Below are 24339 nucleotides of genomic sequence, written 5' to 3'. Positions count from 1 at the left end.
ATGACAGCTATCATAATTTACGATAATTTCATCTTGCACATTTGAGCAGATTACAGGGGGTTTAAAGCAAATAAAAAAAAGTCTCATGGTAGATAAACCATGAGACTTTTTTTTGTTCAAAAAATTGCTGAAGATTCGAGTTACATTTAACCAACAGGGGTAGTGCCCCTTCCCACTAAATTTTTTTTGCTGTGGTCGTGGAATCGCTATAGTACTTTTTTAATGTTCAATTTGTTGAAGGTGATTTTTTGCAAACCAGTTTCCCTTTAAACACACTGTAAAACAAATTGAGCTACCTACTAAAGTTCATTACACTCCCAGCAGGCGTCACTTGATATTATGTTTACCAGACAAGTTGAACTTTTGACACTGATATGAACAAAGAAACACAACCACTTATAGTGTGGGTTGATGCGTTAACTGTGGCTGTACCATTACTAAACTGAAGACGGACTTATACACACATATGGATAATAATTCACATGAGCAATCTAGTATGGATATTTCAAATAATGAACCAGTACCATTTGATATTGATACACCAGAAGTAAGTTGGTGGCCTCACTCCCTTGATTGACAAAAAACAGAGGACATTTTTGCAAAACCTCTGATTGATCAAAGGAAATCCCTCTTGATTGGGATACTTCAGAAAATCGCTCGCTCGTATCCCAATCAGAGGAGGGATTTTTTTTGGGTTTTTTTTCTCCAATTTTTACACTAACACAATCGCCAGTGTGGAGTCCACTGGGGGCTCTGTGTCATCCAGAATAATCCGCTTAGATTGCAAGATTCTGGGAGGCTAACAATCATCATAGCGTGGTTAGCACAAATATATATTAGCTTTTGATGATCAGTCAAATCACTAATTTATATTTTTTTTTTACGTCCGGAGCCGGGCCTCGAACCCGGTGAACCCAGTTCTTTTGCATGGGAGTCTGACGCTCTACCATTTGAGCTAACTGTGCTAACCAGATTGCATCATGTTTTTTATAATTATATAGTCTATATCAAAAAGTGCGCATGTGTGAGCGCATGCGTATTCTGTAGGTCCAACATCCGGGCTATCACTAGTCTCAGGCTCAAACTGTATGTGACTCACGGTTTGTTATGAACAACAGAAACCGGCTGTGAAGGAGGCTACATAGCGATGTTGTTGACATTAAAACCGACACTCGACCATGGAATTTAATTCTAAGTTTGTCAGTATATAAACGGTAAATCAAGTAAGTTTCTTCCACTCTGAATACTTAAAATTGTTGATGATCAAGGTTGTAGCTACATCGGGTGGTAGCAGGCCTGTAATTTGTGTATGGTAGGTAGTCTTACGCTTGAAATTCTAACTTCCTGTTAGCTCGTTCACGTAGCGTTTTCGTTGTCCCACTGGCCTACAAGGCAATATATTTTCACTCCTTTGTTAATATTTTGACCTCGCACGATTGCACATTCAGTCTTCTGGAAAATCAGTACTACAAGGTGTCCCAGAATGATTTATACCGTGTTTGAACAAAATATCAAAAATATATAGTCAACAGTGTATCTAATCTTTATAAGTGCAATACACTGCCACATATGTCTCCTACTTATTCTGTGACTTTCATGGAAATAGCTTGATTCGTTTTTGCGTGACATTGCTATTACTGAAAATGGACAAAAACGGCATGTGTGTAATTTACAGTGCAAAGGCATCATAACACATGGATCCTTTATCACCATCATCCAGCCGCACTGTGCAACATATTGGAGAAATCCTACATTCTTTTATAGGAAATAGACCAAATTTGGCACAGGTGTAGAGCTTACAATGCTAAATAATTCTTGATATGGAATTAAGTGAAACATTTCAATATGACATCAGATATTTAGGTTGAAAAACATACTTTTTATGTGATTTTTACCACAATTTTTACCCAAAAATGTCATTATTACAGAGGATGTAACTTCCTCAAGCATCCTCCGCAGTAAAATGTTATCTTCTCTGTCACGTAGCTGTGGGTTTGCCGATATACTGTGAACATAAATGCATGCTGTGACACTAAGAACGAACCTTCTCTATACTTATGAAAACTCCATCTCAGCCGGCATTTTAAATGATGAAACTCACACACCTTCAAAATTGCCGCCAAAGAAAGAATAGTTTAAGGTCACTAATGCATAGCAAATCCTTTATTCCATATAAGGATTGCTTCGTAACATCCTAAATAAACGATAGATATCGACTATTTAGTATAAGTAAGAACAGGACACAACAAAATATACTGCATAACATTTTCCAAATAACTTTTACAGATTTTCAAAATAGGTTGCTTTGTCAGAACTTGGAATTCACCATTTTTACGCAATTCTCTCTAACTTCTACTAGAAACGTTCAATTTTTAAAATCTAAAAAATCTGAGAAAGCTAAATATATGTAGAACTTACAATGCAAAACAATATGACCAATAGAAATGCCGTTCATACCTAAAAAATTCCACCTTTCCCGGTATAAATCATTCTGGGACACCCTGTATTTATGAATCAACTTGCAATGGGTTTACATGTAATATTTATATACTTCCGTTTGACCATATCTTGCTGTGTCGTGAACAGAAAAGGTAAGTACTATTTTTTTGTTTGTTTTTTTTGATCAAAAATTTTAAACCAGTACCGGAAAATTCCCTGTAAAAAAGCATGTACGAAAACATCGTGAAACTCTGCAAAGACTGGGGTGCCACTGATTTTACTTGGGCGATAACACGTGCCATTAACATTGATAACTACATCGTACACAACTGTGTGGCGCTTTGTGTACTAGGTGCATGAGCGCGTCTTGTACGCCCGGGCTTTGTGCTTGCGTTTAATTGGATTGATAAACACGTATGATTGACAGTGTGTGTTAGGGACTAAGTCTCCGATCAAAGTACTGATAAAAATGCAAAGTACATGTCGATTTTTACTCGGGCTTTCGCGATTAATAAACTGGTAGATTCTAAAATCAGAATTGTTCAGTATTGAAGTGCCATAACCATTTTATTTACTAGTTTTTTGATGTAATAAATATCAGTATAATTTCGAGTTCAACTGAATGCGTTCATCATGATTAATAACATATTTTTATTTATTAAAAATCGACTATGGCATAGTCTACGTTACTTGGTGCGTGTATATACTTTTACGCGCGCGATCAAAGTGGCGCGTATGTACACGCAAGAAACAACGCAAAGCCAACGCAATACACGCTGAGCTTCAAAGCTAGTGCCGGTGACTCGAGGTAGATATGAACTATACACATACACCCTACCCACATCATGCACAAGATGGTAAATGGTAAGACAACGTTTTCTATATTTGCCATATGTTGCTTGTAATTTGTAATCTATATGTAATTTCTAAATTGCTTTCGAATTAATGTGCATTATGCATTAAATTTGATTAAAATTTAACTAAAATCAATAAGCATTTCAGCATTTGTCACATTAAATCTGAATTAATAACCGTCCAGATGTTATGTCTTTTGGGTGTGACTGTCCATACTTCGCAATTTCAGTTCAGTAAAACTCTATTAAAGCAATATCAATTATCAGTATGACATTTTACAGAACGAACTGTTTTCTGCTCAAGAGTTTTGTAATGAATTCTACAAAATTAGACCAGCGGGTCGGATGGCGTTGTAACTGAAGACATATTTATCATTTTTATTGAGTCAAATTGCATATTTTACTTAATATTCAAACCCACTTTTGCAAGTGATCAGAATCAGATTGTGCTTCTATTACAAAGTGTGTCACTAAAACTCCCTGCTGTCTTCGTTTTGGTTGAATTTTTTAAAAGGAGTTAAAACTCCTTTTGATTCTCAATTGCCATCCTTAAAGCAATGCCAATAATAACTACAGAGTGTCCCTGAATGTCGCCAGAAACTTTTTGGGCATTTGTGTGACCGAACCAAACAGAACTAAATAAAGTTCATGTTGTTGCGGAATAAAACAGCTATCATATTGTACTTTTTACAATTGACAGCTCCGTTCTTAAGGGGTGGGGTATGAACGTTTGGACAGTATTTATTGTGGGACATTAGAGCACATCAGACATATCGAATTGCATTCTGAATACGAAGAATGTCCTTCTGATATCAACTAATTTTGATTTTTGAAATTCGCAATGTAATACACATTTTATGGCAAATCATTAAAAATTGATATTTTTGATATTTAACAGTACTTGAAGTAAACTTTATAAATCTGATGATTTATACTTAAAGTGTATGTAGGTGGGATGAAAAGCCGACGATCAATTGAAAAATTTGACCTTTCGTATTGAAGATATGGATTTTTTTCCCAAAACACCAAAAAAAATTAGGGCTTTTTGGGGAAAAAATCCATATCTTCAATATGAAAGGTCAAAATTTTCAATTGATCGTCGGCTTTTCCTCCCAGCTACATACACTTTAAGAATATATCATTAGATTTATAAAATTTACTTCGAGGACTGTTATATATCAAAATTTGAAAAATATCAATTTTTATAATTTGTCATAAAATTTATATATATCGTGATTTTCAAAAAATGAAAATTATTTGATATCAGAAAGACATGCTTCGTATTCAGAATGCAATTCGATACGTCTGAGGTGCTCTCATGTCCCCTAAAAAATACTGTCGAAACGCTCATTCCAGATCCCTTAAAATGTAAGAATTGTACGAGAATACCCCATTTTCAATCCGTTCCACGGATCTAAATATCAATCAATGACTATAGCGCAGTGATTGGTACTTAAAAGTATGTGATAGCTGCTTACTTCTGACATTAAAATACTCAAAATTTTTCAGACGATCAGTTCTTTCAGGAAAACTCTGTCAGTAATTGATCGCGGGAAACTCAACCCAAACCTCCACGTGGTGTCAGATGGGTAACGCTAACTAGTGCAATGGGGAACAGGCGTGGATGCGAAGATTTCGGCGTAGTCGGGGACCATAGTTTTGGCCACGGTTTAGCCACTTCGGCCTGATGTGGCTCTGAGAAGACTCCGTCAGGAGGATGTCAGTTCATAAGGGCGATGTCGGGAACTACAGGTCACAATCGATGTTGAGAGATGATGTCCGACCAACAGCCATTATAACGAATGGTTCATGTTCTAACTAATTCCAGCGGACGATATGTGGCTAGTAAGGAATCGTCTTTGACCATGCGCAGATCAGGCTGGTCAGGAAGATATTTAATATCCCGAATTTATAATAGCTTATAATATGCCTACCAGTTCGATCGTATAACCGATTTGCAAGAGAATATTTGTTACCATGTTTAATAAATTCGTATTTATCGTATAATGAAATGTGGCAAAATGTATGTGTACATGAGTTCAAGAGTTTTGTCAGAGAAAATGGTTTTGTACATAGTTTGTGGATCACAAGAATGATAATCTTCTACGGATTTGGCTACTAAGCATGTCGGGAAGGATATTGACCTATGTCAGTTATTATTTTAGACATGAGGTCCGACCAATGTTTGTTTCATACTTTTGTGCCGCTTGCCGCTGAGCGGCGTGACGCACGCGTATTGCAGACAAACGAAGCCTGTCATTGGTTAATACGTCTTCCGCTTGCCGTAGCGGCAAGCGGCATGGAAGTATGACGGGGCATTATTGCCCACGTCAATGTGCGCGATCATGCGTGACAGGTAATTCCCGTTATCATAGTAAGTTCCCTGACTCCGTTTGGTTTTTGAAATAGGTGCAAGGAAATGATATAGGAAATTAACGCACAAGCATCCGAGAGGAATTAACGTAGAAGCAACCTACAGGGTAAAGAAGAATTACGCATCGCACACTAGCACATTTAAACATGAATTTACAAATGGAAACATAACATGCATAGGCAGATATACCAGAGAAAAAACTCCGGACATACCTGCCTGTGCGGGGACTTGAACCCCAGACCTCTCGCTTGTCGGGCGAGCGCTCTAACCACTGAGCTACACAGACTGTCCCTGATAAACAGGACTCAAGTCTGGTACTTATGGATATGAGCAGTCAAGGGTGAACAGTACAAACAACACATTACACACCAGTGTACGAGATCAATTAATGATGCTTACCCGCCAGCCTAATATAATCAAAGGAACAATGCGTTAAGTAATCTATTGCGCCTCCACGGATATGATAGCTCCATGCTAGTAACATCGTAACGTGAATATGAATCAGATTTTGAAACGGGTAAGCACTGTGATGGTAGCCGTAAACGCCTCTTCGCAATCTCTCTAAGAAGTCACTGCTGATGAGAACAAAATTAATAAAATACAAAATCAGGCAAATACAAAAAGGCCAAGTAACTTGTTATCTTGAATAATAGTACAACCTAAAAGTTGCAGAAAGTTCAAACAGAATGCTGCAGGTTGCATGTGATATCTTTGACGACTTGGGGTTTAGTTTCTTTGAAAAGAGTGGTATTTATTTATTTATTTATTTATTTATTTATTTATTTATTTATTTATTTATTTATTTATTTATTTATTTATTTATTTGGAAAACGCTTTTATAACAGCGGCACCCACCGTCTTGGTGGTGCATCCATATAAACAAAAGTTAACAAGAATTAAAAGATGATACTGAAAGTATTTACAAAAGTTAACAATACAAACAGAAATACTAAAAAGAATACTTAAAATACTAAAGTTAAAATACTAAAAAGAATACTAAGTTGGCTTGCATTCATCGTCCGCCCGTGGGTCAAATGAAGTGAGGAAAAAAGAATGAAGCAAATAAAGCCAGCATCAAAAGCCAATTGGCCCCTGGGTGGAAGCTGAGTGCCAGCCACTTAAAACTACATTAACTGGATATATACATTATACAATAGACAAGATTGTAGTCAGTGTGGTGAAGAATTAATTACTTAAGGAAATCATTACGTGCCTTCCATGTTCTTTTCGGTAAAGATTTACATGTGACATCAAAACAAACATTAGCAGTGTGAACTAAGTCACTAGGAAAAGTTGGTAAAAATTGGGTGCAGTCACCCCCAAGCAAGATAAATAATTTCTCATCAATGTTGCTTGTAATAAATAATTCCCATACATATAATAGACCATTCCTTTCCAAACATTCCTTCACTCTTTTGAACTCATTAGAACGAATATCATTGTACACTCGGCAAGAAAATATAAAATGCATAATATCTTCTATATTACTATGACACAAATCACATAAACCAGAAGTTTTACTATTATGTATTCAATATGTGACTCCTCGCCACAACTGAGCCCGGATGTCGCCAATCATCATTTTTAAGATATTCAACCAAAATATTATGCTTGAAATTAGCTTTAAAATGATGTATATCATCATCTATAGTACTTGACATTTAAGTAGTGAAAAATCAATAAAACAGTCAATAAATCCTTTCTTTCCTATTGTTTATTGTTAAGTTCGATGGAGCATATCTCAATAGTGGCACTGGCGACATCCGGGCTCAGTTGTGGCGAGGAGTCACATATATGTTTGATTTTTAGGGGCATGAGCTTTCATCCTAGCAGGATCTTTATCAAAGGCAGAGTGACAAGACAACACACAAACATGCATATATATAGGGACGTGGACATAAAGGAAAAGGAAATTAGCAAGACAATACAAGATATGAGTGTTTCTTGGGAAATATCAATAGGGGCAGGAAGTGGGATGTCATGAATTGAAGTAAGAGGGATAAGGATATGAATGAAGACAATGGGCTGAATAGAAAAATGAAAATGAATGGTAAAAATACAACTACAGCCTGTCTCAAAAACAATTGTGCAAGTGAAAAGCGCCCTCTGTGACAGTTAAAAAATACCGTTGTGACATAATGCTTACATCAACGTCAAGGGCTCTTAGCTCTCAAATGCCGTTTGTTCTGTTCAATTTGCTTGTTTTAATCTCGAGATATGCTTAGTTAACGACGAATGGGTAAAATCACAATTGTGCCACTTTTACTAGGGAAGATGGCTTTACATAGCACCATTTTCCACTTTTCTCAAAGGTTGTGATTTGTGTGCAAAAAAAATCCTGCAGATTCATCAATTTGCTTTGCAAAACTATCGTTAAATTGTATTTATGTTCTGAACGAAATTACAGCACAGTGGCTTATGGAGCAGCTGCACTAGTTTGATCTCATGACCCGCATAAATAAGCGCACAGTCAGATAATAATAGTATATTGATATAATAAATCCTGTCGTAAAATTCTTTTTGGATTTTTTTTTTTAAACAATGATATAGGCTTACCGTATTAGCATTGCAAGGATATAATGAGCGTGGCCATCTTGATCATCGGACGTAAATTCACTATGATTTTGCCACCAATTCGACAAATTAATGCTAATTACAATTGTATAAAAATGCACACCTGTCGAAATTTACATACTTTAATTAGTGTTTCAGGCTGTTGTTGTTTCAAACTATAAATATTTGATACACCATCACAGTGATGCAAAAGATTCTTGTCATCTGGTCATACCAACATTGGGTGCAACTGTTTCTCACAGTACCAGTATCGCAGTTCAGTATCGGAGAACATTTCCTCAGGAAACCTAAAGATGAAGATCATTTTAAGTTTTTCTTTAGTGCTAGCATGTGTAGACCTTAGCTGGGCACAATGTAAGTAGAATTTAAAATATTTTTTCACTGCTGATCAATGAGGTCTCACACCACCAAATGCCAGTCCAATAGAGACGTATAATAAATTTGCCTTAACGAAACCGAGTTTTTCTTCACAGGAGCTACCCAGATGGTGGTTGACATCAGCCCTGGTCTGATCTCCATGAAAAAAGTGGACCATTATTATTTCAAAGTTTGTGATGTGTGGGAATTACATATTCTCCATGCAAAATCATGCCTGAGTTTCTTGACATATTCGGTCGACGCATCATGCTAACTGTAAATCCCTGAATGATGGGTGAAAATAAAATGTTTTCTTGGCTCTTTGACTGCATTTCTGAAGCTCTCTAAACTAGCAAAATCAACTGTAAAGAAGCAGCTACTTTCTACCTGATTTTACAATTGCTTTACCACACGTAATCCCCTATTAAATCAATTGTACGATCGATCTTACGATTACTTTACCACACGTAATTAAGGTTAGCAACTGTTTTAAACTGTTGCGATTTGGTAGTTCACAGCATCTTGCGAATGGTGAGTGAGCTTTGGCAAAAATTGCATTATCTCATAGCGAGTGTGTAGAAGAATTCAAATATCACAGATATAGTTCTATATGTCCTGTGGTTCTTGAGTTATGTTGTAAAGAGGCCTGAAACAACAACACTTTTGTAAAACATACATAACTCATTAACAACAATATGAAGCAAGTTGTCAAAGTAAATGATTTATAGATTGAACTATTGGAAAACATCAAAGTGTTATTTTTCAATAACATATTGATTAAGATAATGAATAATAATGATTATTTGGGTACTTCAACCAACAGTACATCCGTTCTCCTCAAATCAATCGTAAGTCTTTGTGAAACAGGACCAGGTTATGTCTTCTTTTCTGTCTGTTTGTCCTTATGCGGTCCATACACGATCAATTTGATTAATCAATATTCGGGACTCTAGATGCAGAATTGGACACAAAATAATATTTCTCTTCAATATTATTGAAGAGATCTAATCTATACAGTTTGATTGTATTGACCGTTGGACAATAAAATCACAATTGATGATCGTGTGTACAGTGGACAATGGCAGATTTAAATCCACTCTTGCATCTAGTGTCTTTGATATTGATTAATCACATTGATGGTGTATATGCCGCATTACAACGTACCAACGTTCTGTAGGTCAATATTAACCAGCCCGTTGACCATTTTGAAGAACAGCATGACTCTGGATCTTGCTTCTGGTCCGTAAAGACTTTACTACACCAGGCACAAAAAGAAACTCGTCAGTTATATTCATCCTTGCTGTTCAATAACTTGATAATTTTGGATTATTCTGAAATATACATTTTGTTATTTGGACTTTGCTTTCTGATTTCACACCCTGTTCGTGAAAAACGAACAAGAATTGACCAAGATATGCGTTTCCAAAGCCTCAAACCCCAAAATCAAAAGTTGCATTTTCAACGATTTTCAATGGGAACGCATCGTTGTATTGCACACAAGCACCACGGGCCAATCAATAAAGCACACAGTGTAACAGGCACAATTGAATCGTTCAAATTGCAACTTTTCATTTTGGGGTTTGAGAGTTTGGAGGCAGATATCTTGGTCAATTCTTGCTCAATGTTCACGAATAGGGTGTCAAATGAGAAAGAAAAGTCCAATTAACAAAATGTATATTTCAGAATAATCCAAAATTATCAAGTTATTGAACAGCAAGGATGAATATAACTGACGAGTTTCTTTTTGTGCCTGGTGAAGTTGAGGTCTGTCATAAATTTATATTGGGTAACGGTGCCAGGCATATGGCTATATTCTTTCATGCAGAAACGAGCCGCTTGTGTTTGGACTTTTCCCAGTGCAGTGATATTGCAGTTTTAAGGATCCTACGCATACTCAAGCAGATCATTAAAAATTACTCGATCTCTCTCATGTGTGGTAGACTTGCCAAATTTAACATAACTATCAATTATAAATACGAATTTTACCCAAAATCATTCAAATGCCGGCTCATTTTGATATTTAATTTAGTGTATAACCTTTTTTCCATGAATCGAAACAAGCTGTAAATAAGGGTACTCAAACGTATTATTATATATTTGGTGGTGTGAAATTTAATGTTACATGAACGACAAGGAGTATTATTTTGATTGCCCTAAATTTGGGGGCGTTGGAGCTAATGTTGAAGGCATTTATGTGAAAATTGGTGAAACATACTGCGCACAAAATGTATCCTTCCACTTAAATTAATATCGGAAATACACTTAACCTAAATTATTACCAAATAAAGTTATCAACAGATGAATAATTTTGTTCTGCGTATTTTGAATCCTCATTCGACAAAGTGCGTCTTTTGGTCCCTCAAGTCATACCAATTTTAATGGAATAATATAAATGCATTTCAAAAGTGACACATTTGGGATATTTTTCCTGCAGGGCGATTCTCACAGGCTTTTGTAACGGGCTCATTACAGCGTGACTAGATTATCACTCACTCATTGTGCTCATAATTAGTGTGTTTCGAATGAAAAGTCTATGTAAACCTTTGTAACTGCTTGGAAATGCTGTATTTTTTATTCATATTATTAGAAGTCGCATTGTGCCGAATGAAGTATCAAAATACAGGGTGTCCCAAAAAAAAGAGGCCCCTCATTGCGCCCCCTTTTTCTCCTATTTCTGAAAAGTTGATCAAATATATTTTGGTATGGAAAGAAACCTTGAGTCATTAGCTATAATAAACCAAAACAATTATATCAATCGGCTCACAACTTTTGAAGATATGCTCTTTTAAAGAAATTTACCCGTTTTTCACTCTGTCCACGGAGAGGGTTTGGCTACTTCAAAGATTGAAAAAGAGTACACATACCATGCATGAATATCAAACATTTCTCAATGATAACTTTATAAAATAACTTTGTTTATGGAATGGGCTTTACCGGTGGGTTGGGCAATGGATTTTGTTAGTTGGGTCATTAATTTGTGGGTAAAATGGATGCCGAATGGGACTTCTTTTGTTTTACTTGCAATTACTTTTTTTCTTGGTTATTTATGCCTTTTTGTTTTATTATGTTTCTTACTTTCTTACGTTGTTGTTTCTTGCTTTTTTTTAAATTTTTTTATTTACAACATAAGTCATTTCTCTTTTTAGGATAAAAGGTAGCCCTAAAAGGCTGTTTGGTTTGTATTTGGTTCTTCTGAAGTGAGTTTACTATGCTGCTCTGCCCTCTACCTGGTTGCCTCCTTGGCGAATACAGGTTTCAGCCCTGGTCCTCATTGCATCTATTGCGTTGCGTACCATCCTTGTGCGCCGGATACTTGCGAATGCATTCAGTAATACTTTTGCGAAGATCTTGGATTTTGCCACAAAGGAAAAAATCAAGTGTTAAGGTCTGGTGATCGTGCAGGCCACTCCACAACATGAGCCATCCCAACCACTCTGTTTACTATCCGTGGACAGAGTGAAAAACGGGTACTTTTATTCAAAAGGACATATCTTCAAAAGTTGTGAGCCGATTGAAATAATTGTTTTGGTTTATTAAAGCTAATGATTAAAGGTTTCTTTACATACCAAAATATATTTACCCAACTTTTCAGAAATAGGAGAAAAAGAGGGCGCAATGAGGGGCCTCTTTTTTTTGGGACACCCTGTACTTAGAACAAAATGCTCCATCTAACTGACTAATGACTAAATTTTATTTCGTAACTTAGGTTTAGCGTCTTTGAGATATTGCTTTTTTGGTTTTTTAAGTGTATGGGTACTCTCTGTGCACAGTATAGGTATGAAGCTAATATCTATGAAGCTAAATGAAATTAAAACAAAAATATCATAGTCGAGAAGCTGAAATACTCGCTCTGACAAATTACAGGATACAAAATAAAGAGGAATTAATGTGATGATAAATCTCTTTTAAAATTGATGTATTTATTTCAGCTAAACAATTTTGGTACGACCAAGCCGAACAAAGTATTAAAGATGCTAGGAAGCTGGAAAAATTAAACACAAAAGTGGCCAAAAATATAGTGTTTTTCCTTGGTGATGGCATGAGTATACCAACAGTGACTGCAGCAAGAATCTTGAAAGGGCAACAGAATTTCCAGACAGGAGAAGAGGGTTACTTATCGTGGGAGACTTTCCCACATGCTGGTCTATCGAAGGTTGGTTGGGAAACTTGCATATAATCATTATTTAATTTTAGCACAAAGTTAATAGTCAAGAAGCAAGGGAAATGCAGTGTTTGTGATTAAGTTTATTAAGGATTAGATTTAATATCATAAACTGACCTTAACGAATAGGAACAATTTTGGTGGCAAAAATGCACCTTGATCAGAAAGGAATTAAGGTCATACAATTTCAAAATGGCTCAGATCGTTTTATAAGTAATGCTCTGATCATAATGAATCAGAAAATGTATGATTTGATCTTCTGAGATGCACGGTTCTCAAGTTAGAGCGAAATGTCAAAGGTCGCATTCTTTTTAAGCTCCACAGGGGTCGAACCCTAAAAACGCCCCGATGTTCATAAAAATACGAATTTTGATACCAATTCAAATAAAGAATAGTTTGCATCATCTAGGATTCTCGTTACATATGTAACCGGGTGACAAGATGTGACCTTTTTGCCGCAGAGTAAGCCAGACTATACTTTTTTCTGAATTTTTATTAGCAAAAAAAAATTGTCTGGTATGACCACAATTTTAGCAAACCACCCTTTGTAACGATAGATGGTGCAAACTATTCTTGATTTGAATTGTTTTTGCAAGACGAACAATTTGAGATCATCTTGGTTAAAATAGGATATTATGTTAAAATTTCGCCTCCCGTGGAGCGAAAACCTTTTTGCTTGAAGGGCCTTAACTCTTTTTCTGCCTCCGCAGGAGGTAGTTTGCTTTGAAATTTACACCTAAAATGCCGCACATTGCGCGGCATGTAGGCCGATTGTACAAATTTATATTCTGACAAGTACTCTAATTTCCGCCAAATATCGAGAGCCCAATATATATCCCCCACCTCTTTGCGCCATACATAAATTCGCCTATCGCCATTTCCGAATGTTCAAAAAGGTAATCACGCTTCCTCAGCATGTGCAATAAATTAGCATTAAAATTAATCTTATTCTATAGGGATTCTAGAAACACCTAGCACGTGGCGCCAATGGTGCGGGTCTATCAAGCTCATGAATTATGCATTAGAATTTTTTTAAACTCATATATTGTATAATTGAAGACCGAATTAAAAAGACTAGCTTGCGTATGCCGTCCTGTCAACCAGACCAAAAATGCAATACTGCGCAGGTCAGCAACCAATCACGGCGCGCCTTTGTCCTGACGTCAGACGCAAACTAGTATTTTTAATTCGGTATTTAATTATGGATTGTAGCCTCATCACATCAGCAATATCGTAGAAATCAAGTCGGACAACCGTTATGCTGTGTGTGGCAATGGGAATACACATTAAACAAGGTTTAATTTCATGATTACATGAAACCTGATTATCAATGGAAAAACTTTGGCTGGAGAAGTTGAAGCTGACGTTCATGGCGACACTTTGGATGTGATAAATTGACATCATGGATTGTTTTGTGCAAAATTGGAGGTATTTTTGCGGCGAGTCAGCAGACCGACTGACATGCAGGCTAGCATGCTAGGCTCGACTAGGCCGCAATCATCGTGTCTACATCATAATAATAGTTCATACCCGCTGGACAGCAGGAAGAATGTTTATAACTTACATTTCAATACAATCATGTTACTTTTATCTTGAACTTGGAAGAAACTGATTTCAATAACAATTTCAATATTGCAAACTCATGACCATCAGTGTACAGTGACCATACATTACACTAAACAGTGAGATCCGTGCCGGTTTATGACTAGAAAGTAGAATGGATTATTTATTTCTGTTCATCTTGATATCAACATTTAAATGGTAAGTTCATGAGTTTGACCTCAATTAAAATACAAAACAGAACCCGTGTCAAATCTACATTGTATGTCGCACAAATTATGTGTTGTGCATGACTGAGTGCATGATATGACTAGTCTAGGGCTAGGCCGGGGCTAAGCAAACTGATTTCAATAACAATTTCAATATTGCAAACTCATGACCATATACCATCAGTGACCATACATGACACTAAACAGTGAGATCCGTGCCGGTTTATGACTAGAAAGTAGAATGGATTATTTATTTCTGTTCATCTTGATATCAACATTTAAATGGTAAGTTCATGAGTTTGACCTCAATTAAAATACAAAACAGAACCCGTGTCAAATCTACATTGTATGTCGCACAGTTATGTGTAGTGCATGACTGAGTGCATGATGCTAGCATGACTAGTCTAGGGCTAGGCCCGGGCTAGTCCTTTACTATAAGCCCTTGGCAGTTGGCAGTATCTGGAAAACACTCCTCCGACACAGCGCTAGTCCAAATCTAAAAAACACTCTGCCAGTCCGAAACTGAAAACCACTGCGCAAGTCCGAATTTGCAAAACATGGCGCTATTCCGAATCTGAATTTAGGAAACACTGCGCTAGTCCGATATTCGGACTAGCGCCGTAATTTCAGATTCGGACCAGCGCTGTGATTTTCAGATTCGGACTACCGCTTTGGTTTTCTGCAGTTTCGGACTGACGAAGTGTTTTCCAGACTCGGACTAGCGCAGTGTATTTCGGATTCGGACTAGGGGTATGTCGGACTGTTAAAGTGTTTTCAGATTCGGACTAGCGGTGTGTCGGACTGTTGCAGTGGTGTTCAAATTTGCCAAATGCATCCATGGGTTTTATATCTTATTTTGTAGCCTATCTGAAAATTTTACTTTGCATAATTCTTGCATATATAATTAGAAAATAAGGCCTACCTGACAACATTGCATAACAAAAATAAAAGAAAGTTGTTGCCAACGACTTGGTTTCGCTCCATTTTGACAGGCCATATTTTGGTAACCGAATATCCGATTAAAATAAAATTTTCAGTCTTGTATTAGGAGAAAATGGACTCACATATTTTAATCAGACAAAAATCTATATCCAATAGCGGTACCTCTAAAGCTAGCATTATAAGTATCTCCTTAACTAATAACAAAAGGTGTCCACTGGTATCTTGGAGGCATCGTCTTTTTTAAAGACATTTCTTGTTTTGAGCAAGGTGCATTTTCGTCACTAAAGGGTTTCTGGTATTTTAAGGTCAGAGTTATAACTTATTTCCACGCCTTAATCACAAAACAATGTACGACCTTTGAAAACCTTGCACTTTGCAACTGGACTATAACCTACTGAGAATAACTCAGGCATAATTAACAATTTGATGCTTTGACATTTGTAAATCAATTAATGAAGCTTTGGTTTAAGGCGATTAGGGTGGCAGGAGACATTTTCCCAGTTTTGGCCGTCAATTTATATCTTGATCTGAGTTAAAGTCATAATTATTGTAACATTGAAATTCTGGTTTTTACACGATTGTAATGTAATTTCGTATTACTACCCTGAAACAAAATCAAGTCTTTAGGTACTGTAGTTGTGACAAAATTTGAGATTTTGCATACGCTGGTATTATTAGCTATTTCTTTGTTTTACCTAATCTGTCCAGGTCAAAATTCGAAGGAGACATACCTGACAGTGAAAACTAACATTTTATGGAAAAGAAATACAAATCTATTTTTAAGGAAATGTTACAACAAGGACAATAATAATAAACGAAAGTTTTGGACGTTTTCCTCCTATCGAGAAAGATCATGCACATGAAGCGGAAATGACGCTCCATACATCAAGCCTTTGGATCTCCTTTATAGAACGGGAGTATGTCCATAAAGTAGTTAAAACATTCAATACAATGATTAATTACAAATTTATTAACATCATTTCATTAATTACCCATCTTATTAATTAAAACGCATTGAATGTTCTGGCATTAAATGTTTTGGTATTTTAGACTTACAACACGGATCATCAAGTTCCCGATTCAGCGGGAACGGCAACAGCGTATCTCGGGGGTGCCAAAACAAAGAAGGGACTTATTGGTGTCGATGATAATACAAGAAGAGGCGATTGTGCTTCATCTGTTGGCAATGAGATTGATTCGATACTGACAATTGCCAGAAAGGCAGGTGAGTCAGTTCACCTTATGGTATTAAAATATCATAACCCTACATACTTGACGTGACGTTTTTAAGATGAAGTCGCAAAGGCTTAGGACGTATACCGAAAAGGAGAATAGATAAATTCACTCTTACATTTCAATAGCGGTAATTATAATTCACATTAATTGTTTCAGTTCTTGCGGTTAACTTTCGGGATACTATCATTAACATGATTATGATCAACAATAAGTGATCAACGTTCATTGAAAGTATTTAAATACATAATAATTGACCTATTTTTTTTGTCTACATATATTTACTAATGTTAAAGGGAAATCTGTTGGTCTCATAACCACCGCTCGTATCACCCACGCCACACCTAGTGCCTTATACGCTCATGTACCGGAGAGAGATTGGGAAGCCGACTCCGATATACCTGTAGCAGAATCAGCATGTAAAGATATTGCTTTGCAGTTCTTGGAAAACGATGACATACAGGTAATATTGCAGGCTATCATTGTATAACGACGACATACAGGTAATATTGCAGGCTATCATTGTATAACGACGACATACAGGTAATATTGCTGGCTATCATTGTATAACGACGACATACCGGTAATATTGCTGGCTATCATTGTATAAGGAGCATGTTGTTTGATTTTGACCATTCGTCTTCAATGTCAGGGATTAAACATGCGTCTGATCCAATGCTTTTTTTTTGTATATGAAGGGAGAACCGTGCCTAAGGAGTCGTTTGGTGACCGCTTAGTGAGCTTACACTTTTGGGTCTTTCGTTTTCTAGTGTAAAGAAGCGTGTAAGTCATGTGCGTGTGTGAATTTAAAGAAATATATCCACTCTGATACAAAAGTGTGTGTTCTTTATCAGGTTGCGCTTGGCGGTGGTCGCAAAAAATTTACGCCGAACACTAAAAAGGATCCCGAATCCAAGAAGTATGGACAGCGTAAAGATGGGCGTGATCTCATCGCTGAATGGGTTACTGCAAAGTCACAACTTGGTAAAGCTGAGTATGTGTGGAACCAGACCCGATTTGATGAAGTAGATCCAGAAAAAGTAGATTATCTGCTCGGTACGTAATTTTCAGCTTAATGTTAGATCGGACAAATATTGCAGTGTACATATTCTTTTTGGCACGTTTATCACCAAAACTGCACGAAACCCAACTTGGATATAGCTCCAAATAGCTTCCACAATAGTACCGGTATATAGTCTATATATTTTTACGCGCGCAATCAAAGTTGTGTATGTTTTTTTCTAAAACATATCCCAGTATGTTGTTGTGTTGGACGCACCGTCATGTTAACAAATGAAACATGCAAGTTCCAGTATTTGATTTGTTTTTGTACTTTGTTAATTGCATCTATTGCAGGTTTATTTTCTGATTCTCACATGCAATATGATATCCATCCAGATGTGGCTGGGGAACCTTCGTTGGCTGAGATGACGCACAAGGCTATACTGATTCTTCAAAAGAATCCAAAAGGATTTTTTCTTTTAGTAGAAGGTAATAATAATAATAATAATAATAATAATAATAATAATAATAAAATAATAAAACGGCATTTATCTACGCTTTCTGAATATTCAGATTCCTCAAAGCGCGCCACGGGTCAAGCCCCAAAGGGCAGCGCAAGTTGACCTCAATGCTGGGTGTGACAGGCCCGGGCTGATCCCCTGCTCTTTACGAAAAGGCCTGCAACTTTTACATGTCCAGATATTGCTCTTCTGGTACATGGGACCACCATTTTACGTGACTCTCCGAACCACGGCATGCTATGCACCCACTGTGGTGTCTGCACGTTTAGGGCCACAATGAGTGGGATAGAGGATAAACGAGAAAGCTCATGATCTTACAACCTTCCGACCGATAGGCTAGCACACCAAACTACATGACCACCCTCTACCTCTAGGCTAATACTGTACATCATCACATAGAAACTGATCAATTCGTTTTACCCTGCTCCACTGGCTCACTGAATTCTTTCAGTCTCTATCATCCGTATTTTTGATCACTTTAATTTCTAAATAAATTTTCACTTAGCCTATCAATCTGTGGTGGCGGAAAATTTAGGGTAAGGGGTGTCGGGGGACGAGCATATTTCGTTTCAGTTGTACTGGGACCTCTGTTGCGTGCGCGAAGCGCCCGAAAATTTTTAATTTCATTTTAATTTCAGACTATTTTAACCCCAAATGAAGGTGTGTTTTACTATTTTTACGGGCCAGTGCGCAAAGGTACACAATTTGTTGGTTTTACCCCATTTGGGCCAAAACTATGGTGTTTTAGTGCTAAAAAGAAAGATGCAGAGGGTAATTATTGCTTTAGTTTCCCTTTTATTATGAATTGGGGGGGTCGGATCCCACCTAATGTAGGGGGACCTGACCTCCACGCCCCCACCTCGCTTCCGTCGCCTATGAAGTCATGGTATTACACTATAGCTATCCAGTAGTCTAACCCTGCTAAATCTGACTTTGAATTTTAGGTGGACGTATTGACCATGCCCACCACGAAGGATTCGCTGCATTGGCTTTAACGGACACAATTGCAATGGATGCAGCAGTCACAATGGCTAAACAGATGACTGATGATCAAGACACACTGACCATTGTCACTGCTGACCACAGCCACACAATGACTATATCAGGCTACCCAACCAGGGGTAACCCGATTTTGGGTAAGTGGGGGTGTGGGTGATGGTGAGGGGTGGAGTGGGGGGGGGGGGGGGGGGCGGGGCGTGTGCGGGGTGTGTATGTGATGAGGTGTATAATTTGTCCATCTAACATCAAGCACATTATACATTTTTCTCCGGAACTTGTCTTAATCTGTACATCATCGCCCTGAGCTGTTTAATAATTTACCTATTATACAGGCATTGTGGACGCAGGCCTTGCCCCTGGCTCTCCTGGTTTGGGTGATGATAATCTTCCCTACACAACTCTTTCTTACGCTAACGGACCCGGAGGTGTAGAAACAAGACTGGCTTTTGAACAGACGGGAAACCGACCAGTTATTACCAATGTAGACACAGGTATTGTGAGATACAAGATGTTTAAGTAATAAACAAATCTAGACACACAGTGAAAACACTCCCGATTCAAATGTGCTTTTATAAAGTGTTCGCAAGTTCATCGGATTTTAAAAGAAATTGAATAAGTTGTTGATGATATTAAAAATTTTGTTTGACACAACTGGTCCAATTCATTGTTGCGTTCAGTCACAATGGCTTATTACGCAAGAAAATATGCAGTTTTGAAAGTTACACTATGGCATATTCAACTTCAACAATTGCCCGACCTGCTTACATTCTGCATGCTTAAATATGAGATTTAATTAAATGGACCAAAGTGCAACTTTAAACTCTAACTATCGGACGTAATGAGCCATGAAGCGAATGCAGCAATGTGTGACATTGAACTACGTGCGTAAAACAAAATAGGCCACCAACAATCAATAAAGACAGTAAAGTACTAGGCCCTATGGCCTACAAAACTTATGGCTAAGTTATTTGTTGGGCCCACTATCGAGTGACAACCGAGTAATGGGTTTAAAATAAATCTCAGCTTTCATGTTTAAACATTTTGTTCAACATTTATGTCTATTTACAGCATCTGACACCTATCTGCAGCAGGCTCTCGTTCCTTTGAAATATGAAACTCATGGCGGAGACGATGTTGGAATCTGGGCAGACGGACCTATGGCCCATCTCTTCCACAGTGTTCACGAACAGCATTACATAATGCATGTTATGGCGTATGCAGCATGTCTTGACAAAGGGGCACCGCATTGTAAAGATTAGCAGGATATTCGATTCCAAATTCTAGGCCACGAGAGTTGTAAACTTAATGAAAAGTATGAAACCTCAATTTGGATCACTAAAACACAGCGATCGCTTAATGTGTATACTGGTGGTTAGGAATTCTAAACCTTTGCGGTAACAAAAATATCTCTAAAATGACATTTTAAAGAAAGTCTTCCTCTCATAAGACATTAAATAGTCCCACAGGATACGGAAGGAAGGTGCTCAAAATAAAACGTTATTATATTTGGGTCCGCAATCGGCATGATGGTAGGTCTTTGATCAGTATACTTCGGTTATATTTATAAATGCGCTTTTATAAATACGCACACTCATAGAAATTGTTCGTTGGCATTACTCAGTAAGTTGATGTAAGTCGTTGCGTCAACTGTCCGAGTAATGCCAACGCGTACAATTTTGAGTAACGCTGACTCGATATCATTATGTTGGTCGCACTCATTTGCACTTACTTTATTGAGTTGTTACAACTCAGAAAATGAAACTAGGTTAGCATAATTTTCTAGAGGTGTGCTATAGTATACAAAATTTTGCACTGATTACAAAAATAAATATTTGAATACTGCTAATTGTGCAGAAAATGATCCAATTACGTGAATTAAGTAATAAAGTACCAACTTGGAATAACTCAAAACAATAAGTACCAGTAACTTAATATGAACGAGTTACATCAACTTACATGTTGAGTTACAATAACTCAACTATATTGGTTCTTTGAACCTTGTTTATTTTTCTAAGTTCCCTGAACTTCAATTCAGAAGTTGGCATTACTTAAAAAGTTGACGCAACGACTTACATCAACTTTTAAGTAATGCCAACAAAGTTGATTAGTTGACGGAACTTTTGAGCTTTTTCAGCATTTTTTAAGTTCGGATAACTAAAATGAATTTTGTTTTGGCAACTTTTACACTATTTTTGAGTTGTCCAAACTTACTCCTTTTGAATTGCGCCAACAAGGCGAACAAGTCATTTCTATGAGTGCACGTGACACATGGCATTGACCACTATACAGAAAAGAATATGGACTCTGTAGATATATACCATCAAATTTAAGTTTTAATTGAATAGCAATATTATTACACATGGGGTGATTCAGAATTTGTAATATGTTATCAAAACAACATTTTGAAAGTATTCAACGACGGAAACGTTCAAAATATAATCACAAAGTTGAACAAATCAGACAATTTTGCCGCACAGTAGTCTCATGTTGTTCCGCCTTTGCATTCAAATGTATAGTGTTACAAGTCGTACTTGACTCAAGGCCAAAATCACCTTTTACCCAAATTCACACGAATGCGCAACATAAGTACACTGTTTGATTAAGCTAACAAAATCTAAGTCTTTAATTGAAAACAAAGTATGATTGGTACATACAACAACAATATTGCATATACAATAAAATCACACAATGACAGTTTTATTCTATCAGTACTTAACCAGCGGTCATCTTGTTGGTGATCCTAGAGTTCTTGCAATGTTCTGGACGACTGATGTATATATCCTTATTCACTTGTCCTGCGAAAATCAGCGAGGTCCAGTGTACACTTGCGTTTATAAATCCTTGCGTATGAAATCCTCACAAGAAAATGATACTGCTTTCTCCAACCACTTATCTTCTTGCGCTGCTTTCTCCAAAAATGATGTTTCTTTCACCAATCACTCTTTCTCCAGGGAACAGGTTTCTTTAACACAGCTCCGCTGTATTTAACCATATCCCTGGTTTAACAGATGTGTGTGGTTTTCATAAACCCAGCAAACTGCAGCAATTCGACAAAAGAACTTTAATCCTTTGATGAGGAAGAGCACATTCGCGTACTCATAAATCTCCTTCGTTGCTGTATTATTAAATTATTGGCTATTAGCTCAATTATTGGCTATGTAAACTGGTTAAAATGTATATACTTCTTTTTTGAAGCACGAAGACCATCACACACATGTGGAGTTTCACAATCTCCCATGATATTCTGACTTGAAATCTCGGTCATAATAAAGGATATGGCCGCCTGTCAGATCCGTATCCAGATGATAATAATTATAACATTTTCCATAAAGTCTTTCACAATCCGTAGTAGACCCTATATCTTACTTTGGGCCATTTTCGTAGCTTCGAAATAACCACTTATTACTTCCAGCTTGACGGGGAAAACATCCATCCATCTCCATCGCTCAGAGGCTGTTTTAAATAGCACTGTCGGAAACTCATGATCTCCCTGGCCACACTCAGTAATACTCTTTGAGTATCCTGATTTTAACTGGTTAACATTAAATAATCTCATTTTGAGAGCTATAGCTACATCCATTCTCATTACCATGATTACAATCATATTGATACAGGTCTGCCCAGAATTATTACCAATATGTTTTATAGAAACCTATTTGGGGTTTTCCCCAATGTTCTGATAATAGACATTACATTACATCACTTCCTGTGGGTTTTTCCCACAATGAAATGTCACTTTACAATCTCTAGGGATTTTCCCCTTGACATAAATAGTCTTGATAAATGATGTTGTTATTTCCATCATAGGGGTTTTCCAGAAATGTCATAATAAACAAACTATTGCTCGGCTCCATTTATGGACCGGGGAAGCTGCGAATGGCCCAGCAAGCCTGCAGCTGATATACCGCTCAAAGTAAACAAAGGAAATGTAAACGGACGGATCTAAACAGACGTCCCATCATTTAGGACAAAAGTAAAGTAAGTAAAGTAAGCATTGCATGATTAGAGAAGGTAACTTCCCCTATTTCATGATACACTGTTATACAGGGTACATCACAATAGAAAGACCACCCGCTATGTAATAAGGTCACTTCTAGACATACTTCCTACAAGCTGTTATGGCAGCGCGGAGGTGGTCACGTGCGTATTTATAAAAGCGCATTTATAAATAAAACCGAAGTAAACTGTTGATTATCTCATAATATCATTAACATTTTGTTTTACATCAGTAATGTGTGTATTATTAAGGCACTTCCGTGGTATTATGTTGATGGCATTGTACTGTAATTTGTGAAGCAATAACGCAATCTGATGTGAATACTGTGACTATTAAGCAATAAAAACCTACTAAACATTAAAGCTTGACTTTCTTCGTTATTGGGTAACTTCTGAAGGGGGGGGGGGGGCGTTAATTAATCAGCCTCGTAAAATGTTTTAGATTTACTGCATTTTTATAACACCTGAGAAGAATATATATGGTATGAAATATATCTGATTAGTCCTATATTATACGCAGACTACAAAAAAGTATGAGAAAAGAAGAATTTCGCAAACTGTAAGTTCACCATTGATCAGATATCATGTCGATTTCACAAGGCGCAATGAATAAAGCGGGTCTGAAGGCTATAAAGCAGGCTTTAGCTGTCGATGTACACTTCTTTATCACCCACCTGACTTTAGGCGCTTCATTTAAATAAATTAGTTTGTATTGTGTCTTTTAAAAAGTAGGCCTACTAAATTTAATAATTATGTAGGGATGTAAGTGGATGCTGTGAGCATGTTTTTCATGTGAAAGGTTTTCTCTATCCTACGAAACCGTTAGTGGGGACCTCCCCACTGTTTGTGGGCCCAAAAGAGATAAACAGAGCCAAATACGATTGTACCGTTGCCACCAGTCCATAGAGAGCCCCCTACCTCCATTTGGCGTTCAAAATATCTCTCCCGATATGTGTTTCCTTAAAAAAGTGAGATAAAAATAAAGTGGGGCGTGTGTTGTGGGGGTCATAGTGGGTACAAATTATTCTCATCCCCATATTTTATTTCACTTTCATATCTCCTACATCTTGCATTTGTACTCTCTCACTCGCTGACAGGATAACGAGCGTAGTATGGG

The 24339-nt window shown here is 37.1% G+C and overlaps 1 protein-coding gene across 1 annotated transcript; it reads left to right on the top strand.

The window, feature by feature from the left end:
• Positions 1–1106: 1106 nt before the first annotated feature.
• LOC140135420 (alkaline phosphatase, tissue-nonspecific isozyme-like) lies at positions 1107–21338 on the top strand. Its single transcript, XM_072156913.1, has 9 exons — positions 1107–1223; positions 12528–12751; positions 16522–16696; positions 17001–17167; positions 17559–17760; positions 18061–18195; positions 19172–19363; positions 19559–19717; positions 20295–21338. The coding sequence occupies exons 2-9, from the start codon at positions 12638–12640 to the stop codon at positions 20483–20485; spliced, it is 1335 nt and encodes a 444-aa protein (XP_072013014.1). The 5' UTR covers positions 1107–1223; positions 12528–12637; the 3' UTR covers positions 20486–21338.
• Positions 21339–24339: the final 3001 nt, after the last annotated feature.

This window comes from Amphiura filiformis, chromosome 16 (genome assembly GCF_039555335.1).
Source record: "Amphiura filiformis chromosome 16, Afil_fr2py, whole genome shotgun sequence".
In the NCBI taxonomy this organism is placed as follows: domain Eukaryota; kingdom Metazoa; phylum Echinodermata; class Ophiuroidea; order Amphilepidida; family Amphiuridae; genus Amphiura; species Amphiura filiformis.
This window is presented reverse-complemented; position numbering and strand designations above follow the sequence as displayed.